General features: G+C 51.4%; 2 protein-coding genes and 1 long non-coding RNA gene across 15 annotated transcripts; 1 reads left to right on the top strand and 2 right to left on the bottom strand.

Moving 5' to 3' along the window:
• Window positions 1-2,437: 2,437 nt before the first annotated feature.
• Gnl1 (guanine nucleotide binding protein-like 1) lies at window positions 2,438-11,945 on the bottom strand. The gene is made up of 12 exons (NM_008136.2): window positions 11,653-11,945; window positions 11,118-11,283; window positions 10,702-10,838; window positions 10,442-10,593; window positions 10,271-10,342; window positions 9,168-9,375; window positions 8,858-8,953; window positions 8,311-8,505; window positions 4,257-4,435; window positions 4,013-4,175; window positions 3,647-3,787; window positions 2,438-3,379 (listed from the first exon to the last, which is right to left on the bottom strand). Exons 1-12 carry the CDS (start codon window positions 11,723-11,725, stop codon window positions 3,138-3,140), a joined length of 1,824 nt encoding a protein of 607 aa, NP_032162.2. The 5' UTR covers window positions 11,726-11,945; the 3' UTR covers window positions 2,438-3,137.
• Window positions 11,656-19,361, top strand: Prr3 (proline-rich polypeptide 3). 12 transcript variants are annotated; one of them, NM_001282013.2, is made up of 6 exons: window positions 11,656-12,192; window positions 12,645-12,773; window positions 13,119-13,189; window positions 13,457-13,519; window positions 17,087-17,377; window positions 18,097-19,359. In NM_001282013.2, the coding sequence occupies exons 4-6, from the start codon at window positions 13,486-13,488 to the stop codon at window positions 18,201-18,203; spliced, it is 432 nt and encodes a 143-aa protein (NP_001268942.1). In that variant the 5' UTR covers window positions 11,656-12,192; window positions 12,645-12,773; window positions 13,119-13,189; window positions 13,457-13,485; the 3' UTR covers window positions 18,204-19,359. The 12 variants fall into 12 exon arrangements, 11 of the variants coding, with proteins under 11 accessions (NP_001268942.1, NP_001371043.1, NP_001268954.2 ...); NM_001384114.1 differs by lacking the exon at window positions 13,119-13,189; NM_001282025.2 differs by lacking the exons at window positions 17,087-17,377; window positions 18,097-19,359 and adding an exon at window positions 13,830-14,144.
• Window positions 19,362-22,115, bottom strand: Gm32655. 2 transcript variants are annotated; one of them, XR_003952395.1, is made up of 2 exons: window positions 21,895-22,115; window positions 19,362-20,592 (listed from the first exon to the last, which is right to left on the bottom strand). It is a non-coding gene; the product is annotated as a predicted gene, 32655 (long non-coding RNA). The 2 variants fall into 2 exon arrangements; XR_385568.4 differs by having other exon boundaries at window positions 19,362-19,586.
• Window positions 22,116-22,138: the final 23 nt, after the last annotated feature.

Here is a 22,138-nt window from a genome sequence, read left to right as displayed (position 1 = left end):
GACCACCAGCACTTAAAAAGCCAGCTGTTTGTTCACCTTAGCGCTTGGGAGATAAGTGGTAGGAAGATTCCTGGAGCTCATTGGCCAGACATTTTAGCCAATCAATGAGCTCCAATCCAAAGAGCAGAGATGGAGGGCACAGTGTCCAGCCATGTCAACACTTCCTGAGCAGGACCCCGGGGATCTTTTGTCACTCTTCTCCCAGCATTTAGCACACTTAAAAAAAAAGTATTACTTTCATCACTCAACAAACCATGCGCTCCACAAGGGCTATTTTTTGTTGTTGTTTTTGTTTTTCGAGACAGGGTTTCTCTGTATAGCCCTGGCTGTCCTGGAACTCACTCTGTAGACCAGGCTGGCCTCGAACTCAGAAATCTGCCTGCCTCTGCCTCCCAAGTGCTGGGATTAAAGGCGTGCGCCACCACGCCCGGCTTCCACAAGGGCTGTTTATCCTTCTTACCCCTTAGCAGTGATATCCTTCTTACCCCTTAGCAGTGATTGACAGGTACTAATAACTCAGAGACTGTTCAGTGGGTAAGTGAGTCCTGGGGGGTTCACTCTAGCTACATGTGAATAAGTTGTGCTAGCAGTGGTGGCTCTTCTATGGTCTGCTGGAGTTAAGACACTGTATTGAAAAAGAATATACAGAATTGGTCCCACGACTTCTGGCAAATAGTTGCCGGCTAACTTTTGTTGGTTCCCTCGTTGGTTGGGGCTAATGACTTAACTCACCTGGACCACTCCCGGCTCGCTCCCTGCTTCAGAATGAGAGCTGTAGAAAGAACGCTAGACTGGCTAGCCACATGCCAGAGCCCAGTTCGACCACAGCCAAAGCGAGGGAGTGAGGATGGCTATGATACCCGAGCACAGGAGGGAGGGATACTGAACACATGTTCTTCCTCTCAGTCTTTCCCCAGCCTCAGATGGCCTTTCTTCTCCCTGACCTCTCTGTCACTAAGACAGCTCTGCCTGGTATTGTTTTCCTATAAAATGAGCAAGATAGGAACACTGACTGAGCACACATATCCCAATTCCTTTGGGAGTGAGCTGCCTCCAGATCCACGTGAGTTCAAAGCCAGCCTGTTCTACACCGCAAGTCCAGGAATGCAGTGAGATCTAAGCCTTTAAAAAAAAAATAATGGGCCGGGCATGATGGCGCTCGCCTTTAAACCCAGCACTCGGGAGGCAGAGGCAGAGGCAGAGGCAGAGGCAGAGGCAGAGGCAGAGGCAGAGGCAGAGGCAGAGGCAGAGGAGGCAGAGGCAGAGGAGGCAGAGGCAGAGGAGGCAGAGGCAGAGGAGGCAGAGGCAGAGGAGGCAGAGGCAGAGGAGGCAGAGGCAGAGGAGGCAGAGGCAGAGGAGGCAGAGGCAGAGGAGGCAGAGGCAGAGGAGGCAGAGGCAGAGGAGGCAGAGGCAGAGGAGGCAGAGGCAGAGGAGGCAGAGGCAGAGGAGGCAGAGGCAGAGGAGGCAGAGGCAGAGGAGGCAGAGGCAGAGGAGGCAGAGGCAGAGGAGGCAGAGGCAGAGGCGGAGGCGGAGGCGGAGGCGGAGGAGGCAGAGGAGGCAGAGGCAGAGGAGGCAGAGGCAGGCAGATTTCTGAGTTCGAGGCCAGCCTGGTCTACAAAGTGGGTTCCAGGACAGCTGGAGCTACACAGAAAAACCCTGTCTCAGAAAAAAAAAATTCATAATAATAATAATGGTTCTAGTGAGGTCTCCAGCTCAAGTCCATACGGCTCCCCATGTCAACTCCACCCCAACCCAACTCACCCAAACACCCATGGGGAACCTTGAGTCAACAGAGGACAGGGAACACAAGCATCAAGGGGCAGACACAACGGCCAACTGTGTGTTGTTTGTGAGGCCAAAGAGCCCTAGATTAGAGACTGGATTTTTCTTAGTTGCGCCTTTTCCTCCTTTCTAACATTCTGGGTACATAACCTTCATGCACGGTCACATGGTGTGGTTCTAACTCCGTATGGCAGTGCAGGTTACAGGACTCATCATGTCCTTCTTGGAGCCATTGAAGGGAGTGAACATTTTAGGAATTCATGGCCGGGGGCCTCAGCCTCTTCTCGAGTTCCTTTCTCTCGGTTGGCAGATTGGCGCTGGCACTGGAGAACATGCTACTGACCCAGGCCCTGAAGGAGATGCCTCTACAGAGCAAGCCACACCCTGCAGTCTGTGCTACCACCCAACTGGACAACACTGTGGCTGCCTCCTTTTTCACCAGGAATTCAGCCCAGGGTTCTCATTTCCACTGGATACAGAGAACTCCTAAAGATGGCCCCAGCCACCTGCCAACTTCTGGGTCAGACCTTAAACAGTCTGAACTCCACCCCCAAACCAGAGCAAATGGGCTCAAGAACTGGGTCTGCACAGCTGGCGCTCTTTGCTCCCATGCTCTTAATGGGACCTGACGCGACTTAAAGAGCCGCTCTGCTCCAACAGTGAATGCTGTTTGCTATAATTAAGTCTCCGCCTGCACACGTTTCATTAATTTTTTTTCACAAGCTTTTTGTCATATTTACATTTCAGTATCAGTAAGTTCCAGAATATAATCCACAGGTCCCCAGAATTTGGAGAACCTTCACACACCCATCTTAATCCCAAAGTCTGTGCTCCATGAGGTCTGGGTCACGAGCAGTCCTGGCTCCGGCACCATACAAAGGGTTTTGTACTTAGCACAGTCCCAGACACAGATTTGATAAATGTTCACTGAGTCTAGAAAATCCCTATAAAAAGCTTCCGTGGTGACACACCTCCACGGCTCCTTCACCCACAAAGCGCTCGTAAAACCAAGGCCAGGCAACAGGGGGTAACAGGACTCTGTTGAAGTGAAGGAGAGGAGGGCTAATACCAGGTGAGCCTGCCATAGACCTCCTCTGTCCATGGGGATTCCTAAAGTGCTATGTGAGAGAGTGGGCAGCGGCCTCAGATAGCTCTGCTTCCCAAAGAGAATGAAGAAGAAAGGCAAAAAGCCTCCCACAGCGGTCAGCCCACACCGACCGCTCTCACCTCAGGCCACCTGGGGAAGGGGCTACAAAGCAGACAATCTTTATTCACAATCAGGGTGGCAAAGGGAAGACACCTCCAGCTCAGCCCAGAAGCAAAGCTGCTGAGGGGGACGTGGTACCAGGTGGGGCTCAGCACTCATCCTCCCCGAGCAGGGCATACGGGTTTCGGGCTGTTAGGCAGGACCCAGGATCTGAAGTTGGGGTGTCCTCATCTCCTTCTCCCTCTTCATCTGCATCCCGGTCCTCCTCTCCTTCCTCCTCACAGGAGCTGCTCAGTTCCTCCTCCTCTTCCTCCTCCTCATCACCTGCCGGCCCCACCCTGCCCTGCGACAGCACCAGCTCTGCAGTCTCTGGGTGAGACTCCCAGGTGCCTGAGGAACACAAACAGATGTCTGAGCAAACGAGCTGGGGCAGAGGTGAAGGCAAAGGCAAGTCTTCAAATGCTGGCACGCACCCCTCACATGATTGCCTACCTGCAGAGCTGACAAAGTTCCTGCATGCCCTCAAGTCCCCACAGCCACCCATTTGCACATCAGTAAACTATCACCAGAACTGCCCAGAGTAGCCCTGGCTGGCCTTGAGGTCTACCCTGAGGCTGACCCCTCAGTAGGGACCGTGGAGAACACGTGGGCTCTCACCTCTCTGTTCGCTGTAACCAGGAGGGTAGAAACATAGGCTGAGGCGGCCATCCACTGCCAGGCGAAGTAGGCTATTGGCCGCTCTGTACACGTCATTTCGAGCTGCCTTGGCCGTTTTATAACCACGTTTCTCTGCCCAAGCTAAACAGAGAAAACAGTAAGTCAGGGACACCCGGGAACCAGGCTCCAGTCCCGTCAGCCCCACGCCCAGTCTTTTCAGTGTTCCACACAGTCCAGGGAAGAGTTCTTGATTGTAGCAGAGTAAAGAAATTTAGGGGCAAGCAGACAACTCCTTTCTTGCGGCCAGAATCTGAGTGGGGAGGACAGGGTAGACAAGAGACAAAAGGGAGAGGCCAGGAAGCCCACCTTCACAGATGTCCCAGGCACACCAGGGGTGCTCAGCCGAAGGGTCCTCTGCCTCTGGGTGGCGCAGGTGCAGCAGGGCCTGCACGGGGATTCTGGAGGCCAGGTAGCCCACAGAAGTGTAGGGCTCCTGGATCTGGGCAATGGGGTAGATTCCAGCCAGAACCTGTGGAAACAGCACTTAGCACCTTGCACAGGTCCACCCTCTCTCCTCCCCACCCAGATCCAGCCCCTTTCTACCACATACCTGCAGCTGCCTGGGCAGCAGCGAGGGGAAGATAAGGCCCGGGCAGTCACAGAGCTTCACAGAGGGGGTCAGAAAGTAGGTCTGAAAATACCGGGTGTGGCCTGGCGTTCTGGAGACACTCACCACCTTCCGCCCCACCAGCCCGTTGATCAGAGAGGACTTCCCCACATTGGGGAAACCTAGAAAGGCAATGCAAAGGACTGTGGGCCAGAGAAGCTGAGCAGTGGTTGGGGCTCCAGCATGGTAACACTGTGCTGGTTTGAATGAGAATGGCCCCCAGAGGCACAGATATTTGAATGCTTGGCCCCTAGCTGGTGGGAACGTTTTGGGGTGGACTAGGACAGTGGTTCTCAACCTTCCTAATGCTATGACCCTTTAATACAGTTCCTGATGCTGTGGTGAACCCCCATCCACAAAATTACTGTTGCTACTTCATAACTACACTTTTGCTACTGTCATGAATTGTACTGTAATATCTGACATGCAGGATATCTGATGTGCGAACTTCACACACACACACACACACACACACACACACACACGAGTCAGGACCCACAGGTTGAGCACCACTAGTCTACAAAGTATGGCCTTGCTGGAGGAGGTATGTTACTAGGGGTGGGCTTTGAGGAGTCAAAATTCCACATTAGACCCAAACTCTCTATATCTCTGTCTCTCTGGTCTGTCTATCAGTTGGTCTGTCCACCCGTTCCTCCTTCCTCTCCTCCCTCCCTCTTACCATGCCTGCTGCCATGCTCCCTGCTATTACGGTCATGGATTCATCCTCTGAAACGGTAAACAAGCTCCCAGTGAAGTATCTCCTTTACTGGCTGCCTTAGTCGTGTGTCTTTACAGCAACAGAAAAGTGAGCTCGAGCCTATGCCACACTCAGCACGTCTACTTTTCTTCTGATCTACCTCCAGGTCCAGGATCCAGCAATCTGGAAGTCCGAGACACTGCCCTTGAGCTCCTGGTCCTGCATCTCAGTCACCTGACAAAAGCCCAGCCCTGTGGCACACAGCTCCGCCCACACACAGCACTTGAGAGGAGATGCACAAGCTGGCCAGCTCCTTCTGAGCACACCAGGCTACCTTTTCTCCAGGGGTAGCAGAGGAGACAGCTCCCCTCTGACTAGCAGACTTTTCTGTTCTCCGAGTAAAACTCCTAGCCCAGTGTGATGACACGTGGCTGTAATCCCAGCACTTCAAAGGCTGAGGCAGAAAGATAGCTCAGAGTTTGAGGACAGCCTAAACTGCACAGTGAGACTGTTTAGAAACAACAGAAACCTCACATAAAACAAAAACAAACCCACAACCCTAAAGACTCAGCTATGTGTGTTACCAATTACTGAGTTCCCCTGGTGACTGTCCTCTTGGTAGCTTATTTATCTTATATTATGTGCATTGAGTATGTTGTTGCCTGCATGTGTCTGTGTGAGTCTGATCCCCTAGGACTGAAGTTACAGACATCTGTGAGCTACCAGTGCGTACTGGGAACTGAACCAGGGTCTTCCGGAAGAGCGGTCAGTGGTCTTAATCCCTGAGCCATCTCTCCAGCCCCTTTGACTGAACGCTTGAACACAGACAAAAAAAAAAAAAAAAATACACAGCAGCTTTGGAGATCCTAGTACACTGGGCCGGACCTGAGCACAGCACTTTCTTTGGAGGTGCATCTGCCCATCTCCTAATACAGAGCCTCATCCTGACTTGGTGAGGTGAGTGTCCTTCCTGCTCCCTGCTCTCAAGACCCTCATGAGTATTCAGGGTAAGCCGGTGCCACCCTGCAGCCTCTGGACTCTACCCAGGTGGACCCATGCAGAGGATGCTGTTTCTGGGGTGGCCACTCCTCCTCCTCAGGCTCCCAGCAGCTGTCAGCCCTGCTCCACAGATGTGAGACTTCAGGCACTGTGTCCACTTCACTTCCAGACTCTTCTTGGTTCCCATTCTCCTTCTGCTTTGCCCAGACTAACTGCTGCTCTGCCTCAGCCCTCAAGCTTTCTCCTCACCTACCTTCTCCTGTTCTATGGCATTAAGTACTCTGCATATTTCCCAGTGGCTCCTTAAACTGAAATCCCGACTGCACCCCAAGCCCCAGTTCTCCTTTCTCTAAGCTCCAGACCCCTCACTCACAGCTATTGAGCCTCTCCACGTGGGACAGCTCCCAGGAGCTCCTTAGTTCTCTCCTCTCCGCTCTCCAGCCCTCCACCTGGCTTCTCTCCCACGCTCTCCACTCAGGAGTCCCAGCCCCATGAGTTTTTAAACAAACAAACATACAAACAAACAAACCACCTTCATTGCTCTTTCTTTCTCTGGTGCCAAGTACAGCCACCAGCAAGGCCATTTTCCCCACCTTCACGTCATGTTTCTGTCCCAGCCCCCTATGCCTCCATCACCTCCCTCTGAGCAACTATTGGGGGGTGAGGGGCTGGTTTTCCTTTTTCTTTTTGAGATGGGTCCCAACCTGTAGCCCAAGCTGGCCTGGAATTCCCTACACAGTCTAGGCTGACCTCACACTCTCCTAAGTCTCACGCCCTGGCCTCCCAGGCTCTGGAAATGAAGGGTGAGCACCACGCCCAACTCCTCTCAGCAGCTCTTGGCTGTCCTCCGGACTCACATCTTCCCTTCTTGTCCATCTCCCACCTATCTTTCACTCCACTCAGCAAAGAACAAACTTCTAAATGAAACCAGATCCTGCCGTTCCACCACTGGCTTCGAATATAACTAGAACTAAGATCCAAACTGCCAGAGCAGAAGGCTGTTTCGGGGCTGAGAGAAGTCATAGCCCATGCAAGACCCACACAGTGGCTTCCAACAGTCCACAATCCCAACTTAAGGGGATCCACTGCCCTCTTCTGGCCTCTGCAGGAACCAGATACACACACACACACACACACACACATATATATATATATATATATATATATATATATATATATTATATATATATGCAGGCAAAACATCAAAACACATAGAGGCCGGGCAGTGGTGGCGAACACCTTTTAATCCTAGCACTTGGAAGGCAGAGGCAGGCAGGCGGATTTCTGAGTTCGAGGCCAGCCTGGTCTACAGAGTGAGTTCCAGAACAGCTAGGACTACACAGAGAAACCCTGTCTCAAAAAACCTTAAAAAAAAACCAAAACCACGTGGAGAAAAAAAAATCTAAAACAAAATAAAAGTCCACAAACATCTAAGATAATAATGACAAGGTCTCTTTTCACTTCTTGTACCCTCTCCTGTACTGCAATGGCCCTCAACCTTCCTCACACTCACACTGCAGTAAGCCCCAACATACAGTTATTTTCGTCACTAATTTGCAAATGTGATTTTACTGCTGTTATGAATTGTAATGTAAGCCCCTAATGTAAAATGAAACATGACCCCTAAAGGGGCGGTGACCCACAGGGTGAGAACTGCTGCTTGAACAAAGCTCTTTTCCTTTCAAGAGACAGGGTTTCATTGTCCAGTGTAGACCATTCTGGCCTTGAACTTAAATATTCGCCTGCCTCTGCCTCCAAGCGCTGGGACGGAAGGTGAGTACCACCAGGCTGAGCTTGTGACACAGTTCTTACCCAGGGAGATACTCCCTGACCACTCGGAAAAGGGCTTCCTCCCAGGAGGAGCTGACACGAGCTGGCCTCCAGCTGAGACTTAAGGACCCCTGTCCTAGAAACCAGTATCCACAACTGAAAAATGAGTAACTACGGGTCACTCAGAGCACCAGGCAGTGCGAAGACTTTAACAGTCGCCACTGTCACCACTCTCGTGACTTGCCAGGCCCTGTGAGGCTCAGCAGGCCACAGCTCACCTCCATCTTTAAACTGTGCATCAGCAACCTCATTCTCAAGTGACTCAACAGCTTAAGGACTCGATTGCGTTGACAGAGCCAACAAGAGACAGAACTTCTGCACCGCAGTAGGCACCCTTCTCTGTTCCCCAGGGCCAACGACAAAGGCTGTTCTTTGAAGGACGTAAATCCAGACAGGCCTACCTCCCTCCTCTACAAATACTGAAAACACAGAGCCTAAGAAGGCCACTACGGCAGGCTGCTGAGTCCTTACCTATACAGCCAATAGTCACCACCCCATCCTTGTAGCGCTCCCTGGAGGGGCCTGTGGGCTCCATGGCTGAGTCGGTCAGCTGCTCTACCAGTACTGCTGGCCCGTCTTCCTCCTCCTCTTCCTCACCGGAGACGTTACCCCAGGAGGCTCCAGCCACGTCCCTAGCAATCTTCTCGCGCCAGCTGCTCAAGTCCACTGTTTGAAGAAGAAAACAGAGGACGTTTCCCTCATCCCCGGGCCACGATGGTTCATGAACACACAGCTGATGTCACCATCATGCCAAGAATCATGGAGTGCCAATGTGTACTGTGGCAGACCAGAGTTTCCCCAGCTTTCTCAGGACCCCACTCTGGAGTCACAGATGGAGTCTCTCCATCAGCACATCTACGACTTCTCAGGACATCAAACCACAGAGGCCCCTGCCCACTCCTGACTCTCTCCTTCCCACCATCTGGCGAGGGGTGGGGGTGGGGGACCTTATTCTACAACTTTCCTAAGTGTGTATATTAGAGGGGCATCCAGAGCCTTCCCTCCAAGGACTACATACCTTTCCCCACAGTGATAGCTTCACAGGCTCTCAGCAACTGCTCTGGTCCCAGTGCCCGAGTCCATCCTTTCCCCCGTCTCCGATTCTTCTTCAAGACTGAGATGAGAGAGTGAAGATGTGCCTCTTTCTCCTGCTGCCCTCAGGCCCACATCAGGTGCCCTTGCCAACCAACCTCTCTGTTCCCCAACCCCTGCTCATCCTCCCCCCCCCTGCCCCGCCCCGGACCCCCCCCCCACCACCACCACCACACACACACACTCTCACACACACACACACACACCCGCCAACACCTTCTCTGCAGCTCACTCACCACCACCAGGCTCCTGTGGAGTGCGCGTGTCCCGAGGGAAAGAGGTGAACAAGACAATGTGGAGCTGGGGGTAGCACTGGTGAAAATAATGCTTCCAGGCAACCACGAGAGCCGGCGGGGCCAGGTCCACCTTGTTCAAGACCAGCACCAGGGCCAGCCCAAGCTCTCCAGTTACATACTCGTAAAGTGCTGGTGGGAAGTTCACAACCTGTGACACAATTGATAAGAGGACAGAGTGACAAGAAGCGAGTCAAGAGTTTGCTGACCCCAGCTCCCTGTCACCAGGCACAGCTCTGGCAGAAGTAGATTCTGTGGTGAAAACAGTTAACCCAGCCGCACCAAGCAGGGAAGGCAAAGCAGGTATTAATAACAACCTGGGCAGGCCTCAGGGAGCTTCCTGCAGGTCATGATGAGAGAAATGGAGGCAAGTCTGACAATATCTGAGTGCACTGAGGTGATGACAGTCAGGAACAGGGACAGGGACCAGGTAAGAAGTACACAGCTCTATGCACGCGTGTACATGTCTGTGTTAGGTGTGTATGGCTGTGTACATCATATGTGCATGTGACAAGGATCAGAGATGAATAAAAAGTTCAGCTCCTGAGGCTGGGGTGCGACTCAGTGGTAAAAAGCTCAGGCCTAGTACGAGCAAGATGCAAGGCCCAGGGCTTCATCCTCGGTGGCAGAGCAGAGCAAAACAAAAGGAAATGCAAATGGTGCCATTGCCTGAGGAACACCAAGGTTGACCTCTGTGGCTTCCCAATTCCAAGCATACCGTCTACAAGTGGGATGGCAAGCACCTGCAAATCAGAGCCTTTCACACACACCCACCAAAAGGTGTAAAAAGAGCTCTCTGGCCGGGCGTGGTGGCGCACGCCTTTAATCCCAGCACTCGGGAGGCAGAGGCAGGTGGATCTCCTTGTAGATCCTGGAACTCACTTTTGTAGACCAGTATGGACAGCCAGGGCTATACAGAGAAACCCTGTCTTGAAAGCCAACCAAACAAACAAACAAAGATCTCTCTGCCTTCCAATTCCTGCCTCAGAACACTCTCATACTAGAATCATCCCCTTTCCCCCTTGCAAACCTTTCAAAGTCCTCACCGGATGTCGGATGTCAGTAATGAGCAGGACGATGTCAGACATCTCTAACACCCGCCACAGCTGCCTCCATGTCTGAAAAGATCAGAAGAGAGACTGTCTTCAGTTTGGCTGCTGCCTGAACCAGGACACTAAGATCACAGTATGTCGACTCAGTAAACACGCCACCATCACCTCCAGATTGTGCTCAAAGTAGCTGAGTTTCTCTGAAGTGTATGCCCCGTGTATCTTCCCAAGGTATTCCTGGAAGCTCCGCTCCTCCTGGCTCATTAGCTGTTCCTTGGACATCTCATAACTCCAAGGAGGCCGCCGGGGAAAGTCCAGGACTGGGAAACAAGGAAAGAGACCGGATAAGCATGAGGACTTTTTCTGGACCCCTTCTCTGGCCAGCAAGTTCCCCAGGCTGATGGCATACACAAGTAGCCCCCACTCACCTGAGCCAGGCTGATACACTTCCCGGATATCCAACTCTAACACTTCAGCACTGACCGGCTGCAACACTTGCTCTCTGGCCGCTCTCTTTCTCCTCTCCACCTCCTCCCGGCTGTCCCGTTCAAAATGCAGCCGGTATCTAAGGGGAAAGGGACCACACATCTAGTGGAGTCCTGTGACAAACAATCTCCTCTTCTGACCACAAAACTGCAAAGGTTCCTCTCCTGGTTGTTCAAGTCTCCTCTAAACAAACTCTTGACAGTCCCCATTGGAAGGCAAGAAAGATTGTGGCCCATCCAGGGAGAACCACCTTCCTTGGCTTCCAGCCTCACTAGTTCCACTTTCAATCCTTCATCGGAAGCTTTTCCTAAGGGTGAGGGCGGGGAAACTGCGGCCAGCGCCCTTCTCCTTGGCTTACCGGTTGGGGTCGTAGCCTCTGGGCCCCAGGCCCTGGGAAGGTTGCTGGTTGAGCCTGCGGATATGATGGGTCACGGATTCCCCATCCGACGTGTCCGTCTGCTCCTCCCGCCGCTCCCGGCTACCGCTGCGGCTGTTGGAACTGGAGCGCAGCCCATCTTGGAGCCCTGAGGGGAGGGGCCGGTGACGCCGGTGTAGACCGGTTCTTAGGGGACCTAAAGCCCCCCGAGCCGGTAGGACAAGCTCTTCTTCAGCCGACCCAACTTCTCCAGAGGCTCCATCTTCCCAACCGCGCGCCCCAACCCCGTCCCGGATGGGCCTGGAGGTCGTCACAGCGCCCTGTGGCAGCAGCAGCAGAAGCAGAAGCAGAGTTTCCCATCCCCCACCCTCCACCCCTCCCCGTCCCGCCGCTGCGGGAAACCCCCACCGTGGCAGCCCACGCGGGATCGCGAGAGCCCACCCACCCACCCCCCGCCCGCGGTGCCGCGGCACAGCCCTCCTCCAGAGCTGCGCAGCGGCCCCGCCCCCTCCCTGACCTCGCTTCCGCTCCCGCTTGTCCTGCAGCTGCTTCTTCTTCTGCTTCACGCTGAAGGGCTTCTTCCTCGGCATGGCCCCGGAGCCCCGGCCCGCCCTCCGCCGAGCTCCCCGCCGCCGCAACTGACTCCCCGGGGCAGCCCCCGCCGGCGGCCCGGGGCCCTGGGGAGGCGGGGCCGCGGTGACGTCAGCAGCGAGCGGCGGGGAGCGGGGAGCGGGGCGGCGGGGATGCAAGCGGCGGCACGTGAGAGTCCGCGGGTCCGGGATGCACGGTGCGGCGAGCGGGAGACGCGCGTGGGAGGCCCGAGCCGACTCCGTCACGGGCGCTACCAAGTGGCAGTCGCGGGAGGGGGGACGCGTGTCACCGCCGCCCGGCGCTCCCGGGAGCTGCCACTCACCTGGCGGGGGCCGGGCGACGGGGCGAGGACACGCCCCACCGCGCGGCCGCCTGGAGAGGATGGCCCCTGGCGGGAGAGCCGGGACTGCGCTGGCTGCCCGGTGGACTGGCTGCCCCGTGGACTGGCCTGCGGCAACAGGACTCGGTAAGGAGATTGCGGAAGAGGCAGGTTCACTGGCCACACGTGCGAGCGCGGGTGAGGAGGAAAAGCGAGCGGGACAAGGACTTTTGGAGAGAGGTCAGAGAGCACGGAGTTGTGGCTGTAGTTGTTGCCATGGTAACTGGGGCCCGGATGTGGCGACCTTAGGATGCGACAGGCCTCTCGCGTGCCGCCAGAGTCCCGAAGCCTGTCCGGTGTCTCACTGGAATGGGGTGGTGCTTTCCCACGTGGAGAGGAACTGCACAAGGGGGAGCAAAGCTTCCCCACGCGCGCGGCGGGGTGAGCGAGGCACCTTGTAGGAGCGAACGGCCGCGGCACATCCACGACCTCCCGGAAGTGGCATGGTGGGCGCCTCGGTCACCCGGCCCATCGCCCACCCGGAAGCGGAAGGAAAGCTAGTGTGCCCCTTCCTCACTGCCCTCCAAATCTTGCTGCAGCCATTGCCGCAGCCGCTATGCCGAAACGAAAGAAGCAGGACCAGCCGCCGCCGCTGCCGCAGCAGCAGCAACATCTCGCACTGTCTGAGCGGGACGAGCCTGGAGATGAGGAGGATGAGCGCCCCATGGGTGAGGGGCAGGGCGTGCACACGCCTGTCAGCCGGCCAGGGGGCTAGGATAGAATGAAATGCGGGGGAGGAGGTGCCAACGGAAGGAGGAAGGGCGCACGCGTGGAGGTGGGGTGGGACGTGGTGGGGGAGGGATGCTGGTGGAACCTGGATTGAGGGCTTCGCTTGCTTGAACCCTCAACCTCAATCTGGCTCCTAATCCTTTCTGGAGAAGGCAGGGGAGGTGGCGGCTCGGCTAAACATCTGGCTTGCGCAACCGCAGAATGGCGGGGGGAGAGGGGTGGCAGCGATGTTACAGATTGTGATGATCGGGAAGACAATTTGTGACCACACTTCCACTGGTTAGGTCAACCTTCTGTGAACTACTCCCCCGAGGGAAGGAGAGGAGAAAAAAACTATGATGGGCCAACAGTTAAGGTGAGGGATTGGGGTACGTGGAATCACTGGCATGTTGTGGATGCAGCACTGTGAGGAAAGAGCTGTTAGAGACCTCTGTTACCCTCTGATGGACTCTCAAACAACTCTGCAGAGGGACGGGCAGATGGACGGGGTGAGAGTTTGCGGCACTGCTGAGTGGATATATGACTTACCTGGTTAAAAACTGAGTGTTATAAGACCACGTAAGGACGAGGTGATCAGTCCTTTGCACCGTTCTGATGGCTGTTTTCTCACGTCTGCTCTTAGGACCACCCAGCCTTCTGGGCCCTCCCCCCATGGCTAACGGGAAGCCTGGTGATCCCAAGTCAGGTGAGGAGAAATTGGGCCCTGATTCATGTTTTAAGCCCTGGAGAAGGGATGGACCCCTAAAGACTTAAACAAAAGCCCAGGGATTGTGTGTACCTAAATGAGGGATCATATATTAACCGTTTGGAAATACGGTGTTGTCAAAATGTTACTTTCCTTCCAGATTAACTCCTAGGTCTGTCTTTATTTGTGTGTAGAAATAAATGTTCTCCATTATAGAGGCTCTAAATGGGACACTACCAAGACCAAAGTGAGAGGGCATAGCAAGATTTAGTGAAAAGCTGCAGTAGCTATGACATTGTGGTTTTCACAGAATGTCAACATAAGTTCTTAACATGTGGAAGGATCAGGAGTTCCTGGCCAGCCTCTCCTGCAATAGCAAATTTGAGACCGGCTAGCCTAGGCTACATGAGACCCTATCTGAGTGCAATCGGAGGCCTGTAGATATATGAACACAGAATTCTGTGTAAAGATGAAATCAACGAAGTGGTTCTGTCAGTAAACAAAGTTGTCTCAATTGGACTTTTTTTGTGTGTAAAACTATGAACTTTGACTTTGTAATAGTCGTACCAAATAAAAACACCAATTCTAAGCAGATTGTAAAATAAACATTCTTATAAAAAGTTAACCATGTCTCATGGTCTTAGAGTAGGTAAGCGTTTGTAAACAGCACACAGACCAGGCATACTGGCAGCAGGAAAGCTCAGAGTTCAGTGTTACCCTGGCCTATATAAGACACTGTCTATAAAATTTAAAAGTAGCCAGGCTGTGGTGGTGCACGTCTTTGATCCCAGCACTTGGGAGGCAGAGGCAGGCGAATTTCTGAGTTCAAGGCCAGCCTAGTCCGGGCTATACAGAGAAACCCTGTCTTGAAAAAAAAACAAACAAAACAAAATCTAAAAGTAAAATGAGGAAGAACAGGAGGAGTGGTACTGTGGGAGGTGGTCCAGTTGATGAAGTATTTACTTCAAAAGCATGAAGTCCTGATTTCAGATCTTAGCAACCATGTAAAAAGCAAAAACCTGGGCCCAACAGTGATAAGGCAGAGGTAGACAGACTCTAGGACTTGCTGGCTAGCAAGTGTAGTTGAATCAGAGTGTTCCAGGTTCAGTGAGACCTTTCAGCCCCTGGCACACACAGACAAAAAGCACACACACATATGTTAATCATAAAGGAAGTATTTATGAATGAACTAAATCAATAACACAGACTTATACTAATCAGATAACACTGCTAACTAGATAGACATGGAACCACATAACTACTATGTATAGTATGGAGCTTTGTTACAAAACTAAAAATAAGCCAAGCCTGGTAGCACATGTCTACAATTTTGAAGGGTGAGGCAGGAGAACTTTTGCGCTATGAAGCTAGCATGGGCTACATAGAGACCCTATTTAACAAATTAAATAAGTACAGTTCCGCTTCTGGGTTTATATTTACAAGAATTGAAAGCATAGTCTTTGGGGATTTGAGTTTTTGTTTGTTTTGGTTTGTTGTGTTATTTATTTGCAGTGAGGTCTCACTGTGTAGCCTTGGCTGTTTGGAGCTCACTGTACAGACCACACTAGACTTGAATGCAGAGAAAATCTGCCTGCCTCTGCTCCCCAACTTTTTGGATTAAAGTCAGGCATCACCAGGCTTGTCTTTTTGTATTTTTTTTTTTTTTTTGAGACAGTTGTTATGTAGCCCCGGCTGCCATCAAGCTAAAAGTATATATATGCATTCAGTGGAATATTTTTTTTTTGAAAAAAGAAGAAAATGTTGGTAGAACCTCAACACAGTATTAAGAAAGTGGGCCCATAAAGATAAACACATGAGCTGTCTGAAGTCAGACTCATAGAAACCATTAGAATGTGGGTTACTGGGACTGTTGGAGATGTAAGGGAAGGGGTTTGTTAAAGGTTTCTGTTTTGGTCTCGGGTTTACAGTGTAGGGTTCTCGGATTCTATTTCCCGACAGTATTAAACCATTTACTTAATAGCTGAGGTGTGTCAGGCTGACAAGATGGCTCTGCAGGTCAAAGTACTTGCCACCAAGCCTGACAGACTGACTTCAATCCTTGGGCTCCAAGTAGTAGAGGAACCAAATTCCACACGTTGTCTCTCTGTCACACATGCAGCATGATATCTGTGTACACACCCCCAACACACACACACATAAATTTTAGAAATCTGTTTTAATCTGTAATTTTAGAAATCTATTTTTTTAGGCTAAAGAGCTTGCTATTAGAGAGAACCTGAGATTCATTTTTACCACCACATGGTCTAGTAGAACTAGGCAGCTCACAGGTCTAGTTTCAACACCCTTTTTTTGGCCTGCAGGGACACAAGACACACATGTGATACGTGAGCATATTATTACGTATATTATTTTTGTTTCACACACAACAAATCAACCAAGTGACAAAGTCTGAGCCATCCAATGCTTGGAAGCTGTAAAGCCACCTTGAGGGCCGGGGGTGGGGGGAGAGCAGCATATAGTTGATAACCACTCAGAAACTGTTTAATAATATTTTCTTTTTTTGGTTTGTTTGTTTTTTTGTTTAGTTTTTCGAGACAGGGTTTCTCTGTGTAGCTCTGGTTGTCCTGGAACACACTTTTTAGACCAGGCTGGCCTCGAACTCATAAATCCGCCTGCCTCTGCCTCCCAAGTGCTGAGATTAAAGGTGTGCACCTCCACGCCTGGCACGCTTTTTTTGGGGTGGGGGGATTTTCTTACTGAGCAATTCCTCTGCCACATTTAGTCTGAACAGAAACTTATACTACACATAGAAATGTTCATAGCAGAGGAGTGGGGGGGAGGGTATGGGGGACTTTTGGGATAGCATTGGAAATGTAAATGAGGAAAATACCTAATAAAAAACATTTTTAAAAAAATGTTCATAGCATTGTTTATTGTGGCCAGTTAATACCCACATGTCCATTAAATCATCAGTAGATCACATTAGTCCATGTAATAGGATGCTACACTTAAAAAAATCAACCACCACCAGGTGTGGTGGCACACACCTTTAATCCCAGAACTCGGGAGGCAGAGGCAGGTGGATTTCTGAGTTCGAGGCCAGCCTGGTCTACAGAGTGGGTTCCAAGACAGCCAGGGCTACACAGAGAAACCCTGTCTCGAAAAACCAAAAAAAAAAAAAAAAAAGAAAATCAACCACCAACCCAGACAACCTGACTCTCATGATGAACAGAAGAGCCCAGAGTTCAGAGCCAGGTAGATCTACAACCTGTCACATCAGAAGTTAGGATGGTGGCAACCTTCCAGAAGACGAAAGGATGTATACAGATGGATGGCTTTTTTGAGGCTGGAGAGTTAGCTCAGTAATGAGAGTAATCAGTTGCCTAGCATACACAGGGTCCTGGGTTCAGTTCCCCACACCAGGGGCTAAAAAGCGCTTAGAAAGCATAATTTTTAACACGGTAGTGGAAATCCAGGTGAAGATGTGATACTTAATTTGTGTACTTTTAAAAGTCCTGTGTCCGTGCTTTGCTGTTGTAAGCAGGGGCGGGGCTTTTGTCAGGACTAAGCTGCCCAGCAATCACCTCCCTGTCTCTCTCTCTGTAGCTTTCCACAGGGGTCCTCCAGGATCAAGGGGACGGATGATTCCCCCACTGCTGAGTCTCCCGCCTCCTCCCCGGGGTAGAGGCTACATTCGGGGAGGCCTCGGTCCTCGATCTAGCCCGTATGGTCGTGGTTGGTGGGGTATCAATGCCGAACCTCCTTTTCCTGGGCCAGGCCATGGGGGTCCCTCTAGGGAAAGCTTTTACAAAGAGGCGAGAAACCCACGAAGGCTCAGAAGCTGGTCTCTTGTCAAGAATACCTACCCACCCAAGGACAGCCCCCAGATGATGGAAGGTAAGGCCAGGCCCTCTCTGTTACGTTTGTGCCGTGGCCTGTGTGCCAGCAGGCCTGGGGAAGCTCCTCCTCTGGGCTCTCACTGAGAAGCACTGGGAATTTATGCAGGGCCTTCTCCGTGTTGAGGAGTCCTAGCACTGGACTACCAGCTTCCTAGCTGCCTTAAGAGGTACAAATAGTCCTGAACGCTTTTCTTCCCTCAGAAAAACAGTCTTTCTAAAATATTTGGTGGTCTGGGAGACTTGCTCAGTGATTGAGCAAGGTGTGGATCATGCTGAGGCCCTGTGTTCTATTCCTAGCACCACAAATAGAAAGGAAAGCCAAAATACTTGTAAACAGTATATAGTAGAAACCTTGGCTTTTGCTCTGCATTCTATTACATTTTAGGATTTTTGAGGGGGTCAGAAAGGAAGAGTTGTGTTTGATTGGGGGTGGGTGGACAAGTTGACCTCAAACTTGTGGCAGTCTTCTGTCTTGGCCTTCTGAATGCTAGAGCCACAGGTGTGAGCCACCTCGCCCAGCTCTTACTAGGTTTTTTCTTATTTTCGAGACAGCGTTTCTCTGTGTAGCCCGGCTGTCCTGGAACTCACTCTGTAGACCAGGCTGGCCTTGAACTCAGAGATCTACCAGCCTCTGCCTCCCAAGTGCTGAGATTAAAGGCGTGCACCACCACTGCCCGGCTTACGAGGTTTTAAGCTGCTGTTTTCCCTTATTCACAGACAAGTCTGACCGCCCTGTCTGCCGACACTTTTCTAAGAAGGGCCACTGTCGATATGAAGACCATTGTGCCTTCTACCATCCAGGCGTCAACGGACCTCCTCTGTGAGACTGTGCCTTCCCACCCAGGCTGGAAGGAGCCCTCTGACCTAGTGGCCATGCACTCTCTGTGGCTCCATCTTAGCTACTTGAAGGCTCTTCTGTCACCTTCAAGCACTGACACATCCACCCCTTTCATCATCTCTCCTATTTGAGGTCCAGAGCTGTGATTGTCACTAGTGCACAGTGCACACTGTCTTCTGATCCAGGCTGTAGAGACCTTCGGGACCCCATCTTGCTACTTTTCCACTGCCTCCTGGATCTTCCCCTCTGCCAAAAGACTGCTCAACAGGAAACCTTTGGTGCTGTTTCTTGTGCATTTGTCCACCTGTCCCTCGGTATTGCCCTCAGTTCCCAAGAGCCCTGGAGCAGTCTCTTATCCTCTAGCTGCTTGTTTTAAGTCCTTTCACGTAAAACCCCAGTGTTTGCAGCTGCCAGGAAGTGCACCAGGTTGTCTGGCCTTGAGGTCGAGTTTGAGTGACTGGTATAGACTTGCTCCTTGAACGGCCTCTACCTGCTTTTGGACGTCCTAGTTTCTGTCCGTAGCATGAACCCCACCGCTAAGGCCTGTGGTCACTGTGCTTTGTGAAACTGTACGCCCTTTGTAGCCTTCCTCGGTGTCCGTGGCGGTTTTTTTTTGTGTGTGTGTGTGTGTGACTTCCCAACACTAGAGTAAGTTTTTCTGCCAAATCAAGTGAGGCTCTTGGTGCCCTCTGGAGTTCACCTACCTCCCAACATGGGAGGACGTGAGACTTCTTCAGACTGCCTCCCCATCGTGCCCTCTCCTGGTGTCGGGCATTCTGGGTCTGACTGGCCAGTGGTGTCTTGGAAAGCCTCAGGCGGGCCTCCCCAAACAGCTCCTGCCTGGCCCGTTTTAGTTCGGCTCTGTCATTGTGAGGCCACCGACCCTTTGGTTTGACTTTGTGAAACTCCACCTGTCTTTGGATGGAACCTGAACAGTGCTGTCATCTCTGACCCTCTTCCTTCCCCGGCACTGCGTGTTTTCTGTGAAAACAGCAGTGAACATGGTGGGTTTTGAACAGGCCCTACGGAAGTGGGTCAGGAGGTGTGCACACAAGAGGAGAGAGAGCTGTTGGAGAACTAAGAATGATTTTTTTTTCTTTTTAACTTTTTTTTATATTAGTAATAAACACAGTGGAAACCGGTATCTTCTCTCATTTCTCTGTTGCAGTCCTTGCAGGTGCAGGGGAGCCTCTCAGGCTGTTGGGGAGTCCACTCATTCCCTTAGTTCATCAGAAGCAAGTTAGACTCTGGAAAGGATTGCAGTGGGGAGAGCAGATCAGGACCTGGCATGGAGCTGAGGTCTGAAGGATTCACAGGAGGAAGTGGGTGGAGTCATCTAGGCAGTGTCTGAGAACAGTTCACGTGAACTCTGTAGATGATGATATCAGACTTTGTAATGACTTTATGTCTCACTGTCAAAAGGTTGGACATGCCTGTCTACTCAGGCTGGGAAACAGACTTAGAAATGGAGATTTTTTGAAAAGTTTTTAGGGGCTGGCTCAGTGGGTAAGAGCACCCAACTGCTCTTCCAAATGTCCAGAGTTCAAATCCCAGCAACCACATGGTGGCTCACAACCATCCGTAACAAGATCTGATGCCCTCTTCTGGAGTGTCTGAAGACAGCTACAGTGTACTTACATATAATAAATAAATAAATCTTTTAAAAAAAAAAAGTTTTTGGCCGGGCCATGGTGGCGCAAGTCTTTAATCCAAGCACTTGGGAGGCAGAGGCAGGTAGATTTCTGAGTCCCAGGACAGCCAGGGCTACACAGAGAAACCCTGTCTCGGGGGGAAAAAAAAAAAAAAGTTTTCAGATTTATTTACTACATGAATATTTTGCCTCCCTGTATATATGCGTACTGTGTGTGCCTGCTACCTCTGGAGGTCAGAAGAATGCATCAGAGTCACTGGGTTGTTGTGAGCCACCATGTGGGTTATGTATAGCAGCAACATGTGCTCTTACACACTGAGCCATGTCTCCAGAAATGGAGACTTTCTATGCTTCGACAGTAGCATAGGCTCTCATAGTGAAGTTGAAGAAAAGCAAATGTTTAGAAACAGTCAAAATGAAAGCATTTGGGTCAGAGAGAGCTCTGTTTTAAAAGCATTTGCTCTTGAAGAGCCTGAGTTTGCTATCCAGGACACAGGGCAGCTTACAGCTGCTTGTGACTCCAGTGCTTGGGTTTTTGGGGACCTCTTTTGCCCTCCTGGGGCACCAGGCACTTACCCAGTGCACATAAGCCAGCAAACCTTTAGAAGTAATTTTTTTAAAAAAGACTTTCAAAGATTAAGCTCCCATGTATATCGAAGTTAGAACCCCAGGGGCAGAGGCACCAGCATAAGATGGAGGAAGAGCAGTCCACTGGAGAAAAAGTCTGTGGAGAAATGGAGGGAAAGTGACCACCTATGTCAGATGTGTTAGGACATGGCTTCTGATCTGGTTATCCTGGAAAATGAATTGGGACAGAAGCATCATGAGAGCTGGGAATGTAGTTCAGTGGGTAGGACATTTGCCTAGTATGTGTGACACTGCCTTAGGTTCCATTCTTGGACCATATAAATAAACCAGGCACATTAACACAGGTGTGTAATCTCAGAGCTCAGGAGGGAGACAAGAAAATGGGAAATTGAGTATCATTGGCTACTTAGAGGACTTGAGGCAAGACTGGACTACATAAGGAAAAGAAGAGCATGACTGAAGACAGGAGCTGCCCCAGGTGTGGAAACCCTCATCCAAACCCCCATGCCTGTCAGTCATTAGCGTTAAAGCCAGCCATCTCTTGATTGTGGTTTGAAAGGTATATGCTTCCTGGGAGGCAGAGGCAGGTAGATCTCTGAATTCATGGCCAGCCTGGTCTACACAATGATTTCCAAGACAGCCAGGGCTACCCAGAGAAACCCTGTCTCAAAAAAAAGGGGGGGGGGGCTTGTTTGTCAAAACTTACAACTGCTCATTGCTTGCCATTTTATGTGCAATTACAGTAGGTCAATTAGGACAAAATTATCACACACACACAAAACTCCAGGTTCCATTGCATAATAGTTATTGGGGTGGAGTTCCTTGGTTATATCTGTACACCTGGATATTTATTGACATGTCAACCAAGGGCGAGTAAGGTTACACTTTCCTAAGCCGACTGGCTGTGGTGTCTTTAAATACAGTTTACAGTACGTAGGATTAGAAAAAAATAGGATTAGAAGTAGTGAAGAATGACTGAAGAGGTGTACTGTTTTAAATAAAGTGGCCAGTCAGGCATAATAGTACAGACTTGTAATCCTGGCTCTCCCAGAGGCAGAAAAGCAGGCGGAATTCTAGGAGTTCCAGGCCAACCAAGACTACATTGTGAGTTTCAGAGCAGCCTAAGACTACACAGTGAGTCCCTGGTTAAACAACAAAAAGGATTCAGAACAGGGTGTGTCGACAAACCTCAGCACTCCTACCAGGCAGTGGTGGCGCACACCTTATTAATCCCAGCACTTAGGAGGCAGGGGCAGGCGGATTTCTGAGTTAGAGGCCAGCCAGTGTTACACAGAGAACCTTGTCTGCAAAACAAAACAAAACTCAGCACTCCGGAGCCAAAGGCAAACGCCTCTCTGGGTTGGAGGTCAACCTCAGCTACACAGCGAGTTCCAGACACCAGCTAGGATGACACAATCAGATGTCTACTTCTGCCTACCTGGAAATTACCATGTCCTTCTTTGAGTGTCACCGCGTCGCAGCATCAGCTGCTTAGGCGTTGGGACGGTCATGACGCGCTGCCCACTCCAGTCAAGTAGGTGACGTCTCTGGCCACACCCCCAAAGCCGCAATGCCGCCACGCCCCTTTGCCCCACGTGTCTGCGCAGCAGACCCTCCGCGGGTCGGGGCGGAGCCTACATGGAGAGCCCGCCCACTGGCCGGCCCACATCGCCGGAAGCGGA

Source organism: Mus musculus, chromosome 17 (assembly GCF_000001635.26).
Source record: "Mus musculus strain C57BL/6J chromosome 17, GRCm38.p6 C57BL/6J".
In the NCBI taxonomy this organism is placed as follows: Eukaryota; Metazoa; Chordata; class Mammalia; order Rodentia; family Muridae; genus Mus; species Mus musculus.
Note: the sequence above shows the minus strand (reverse complement) of the source record. Positions and strands in the feature narration are given on the sequence as shown.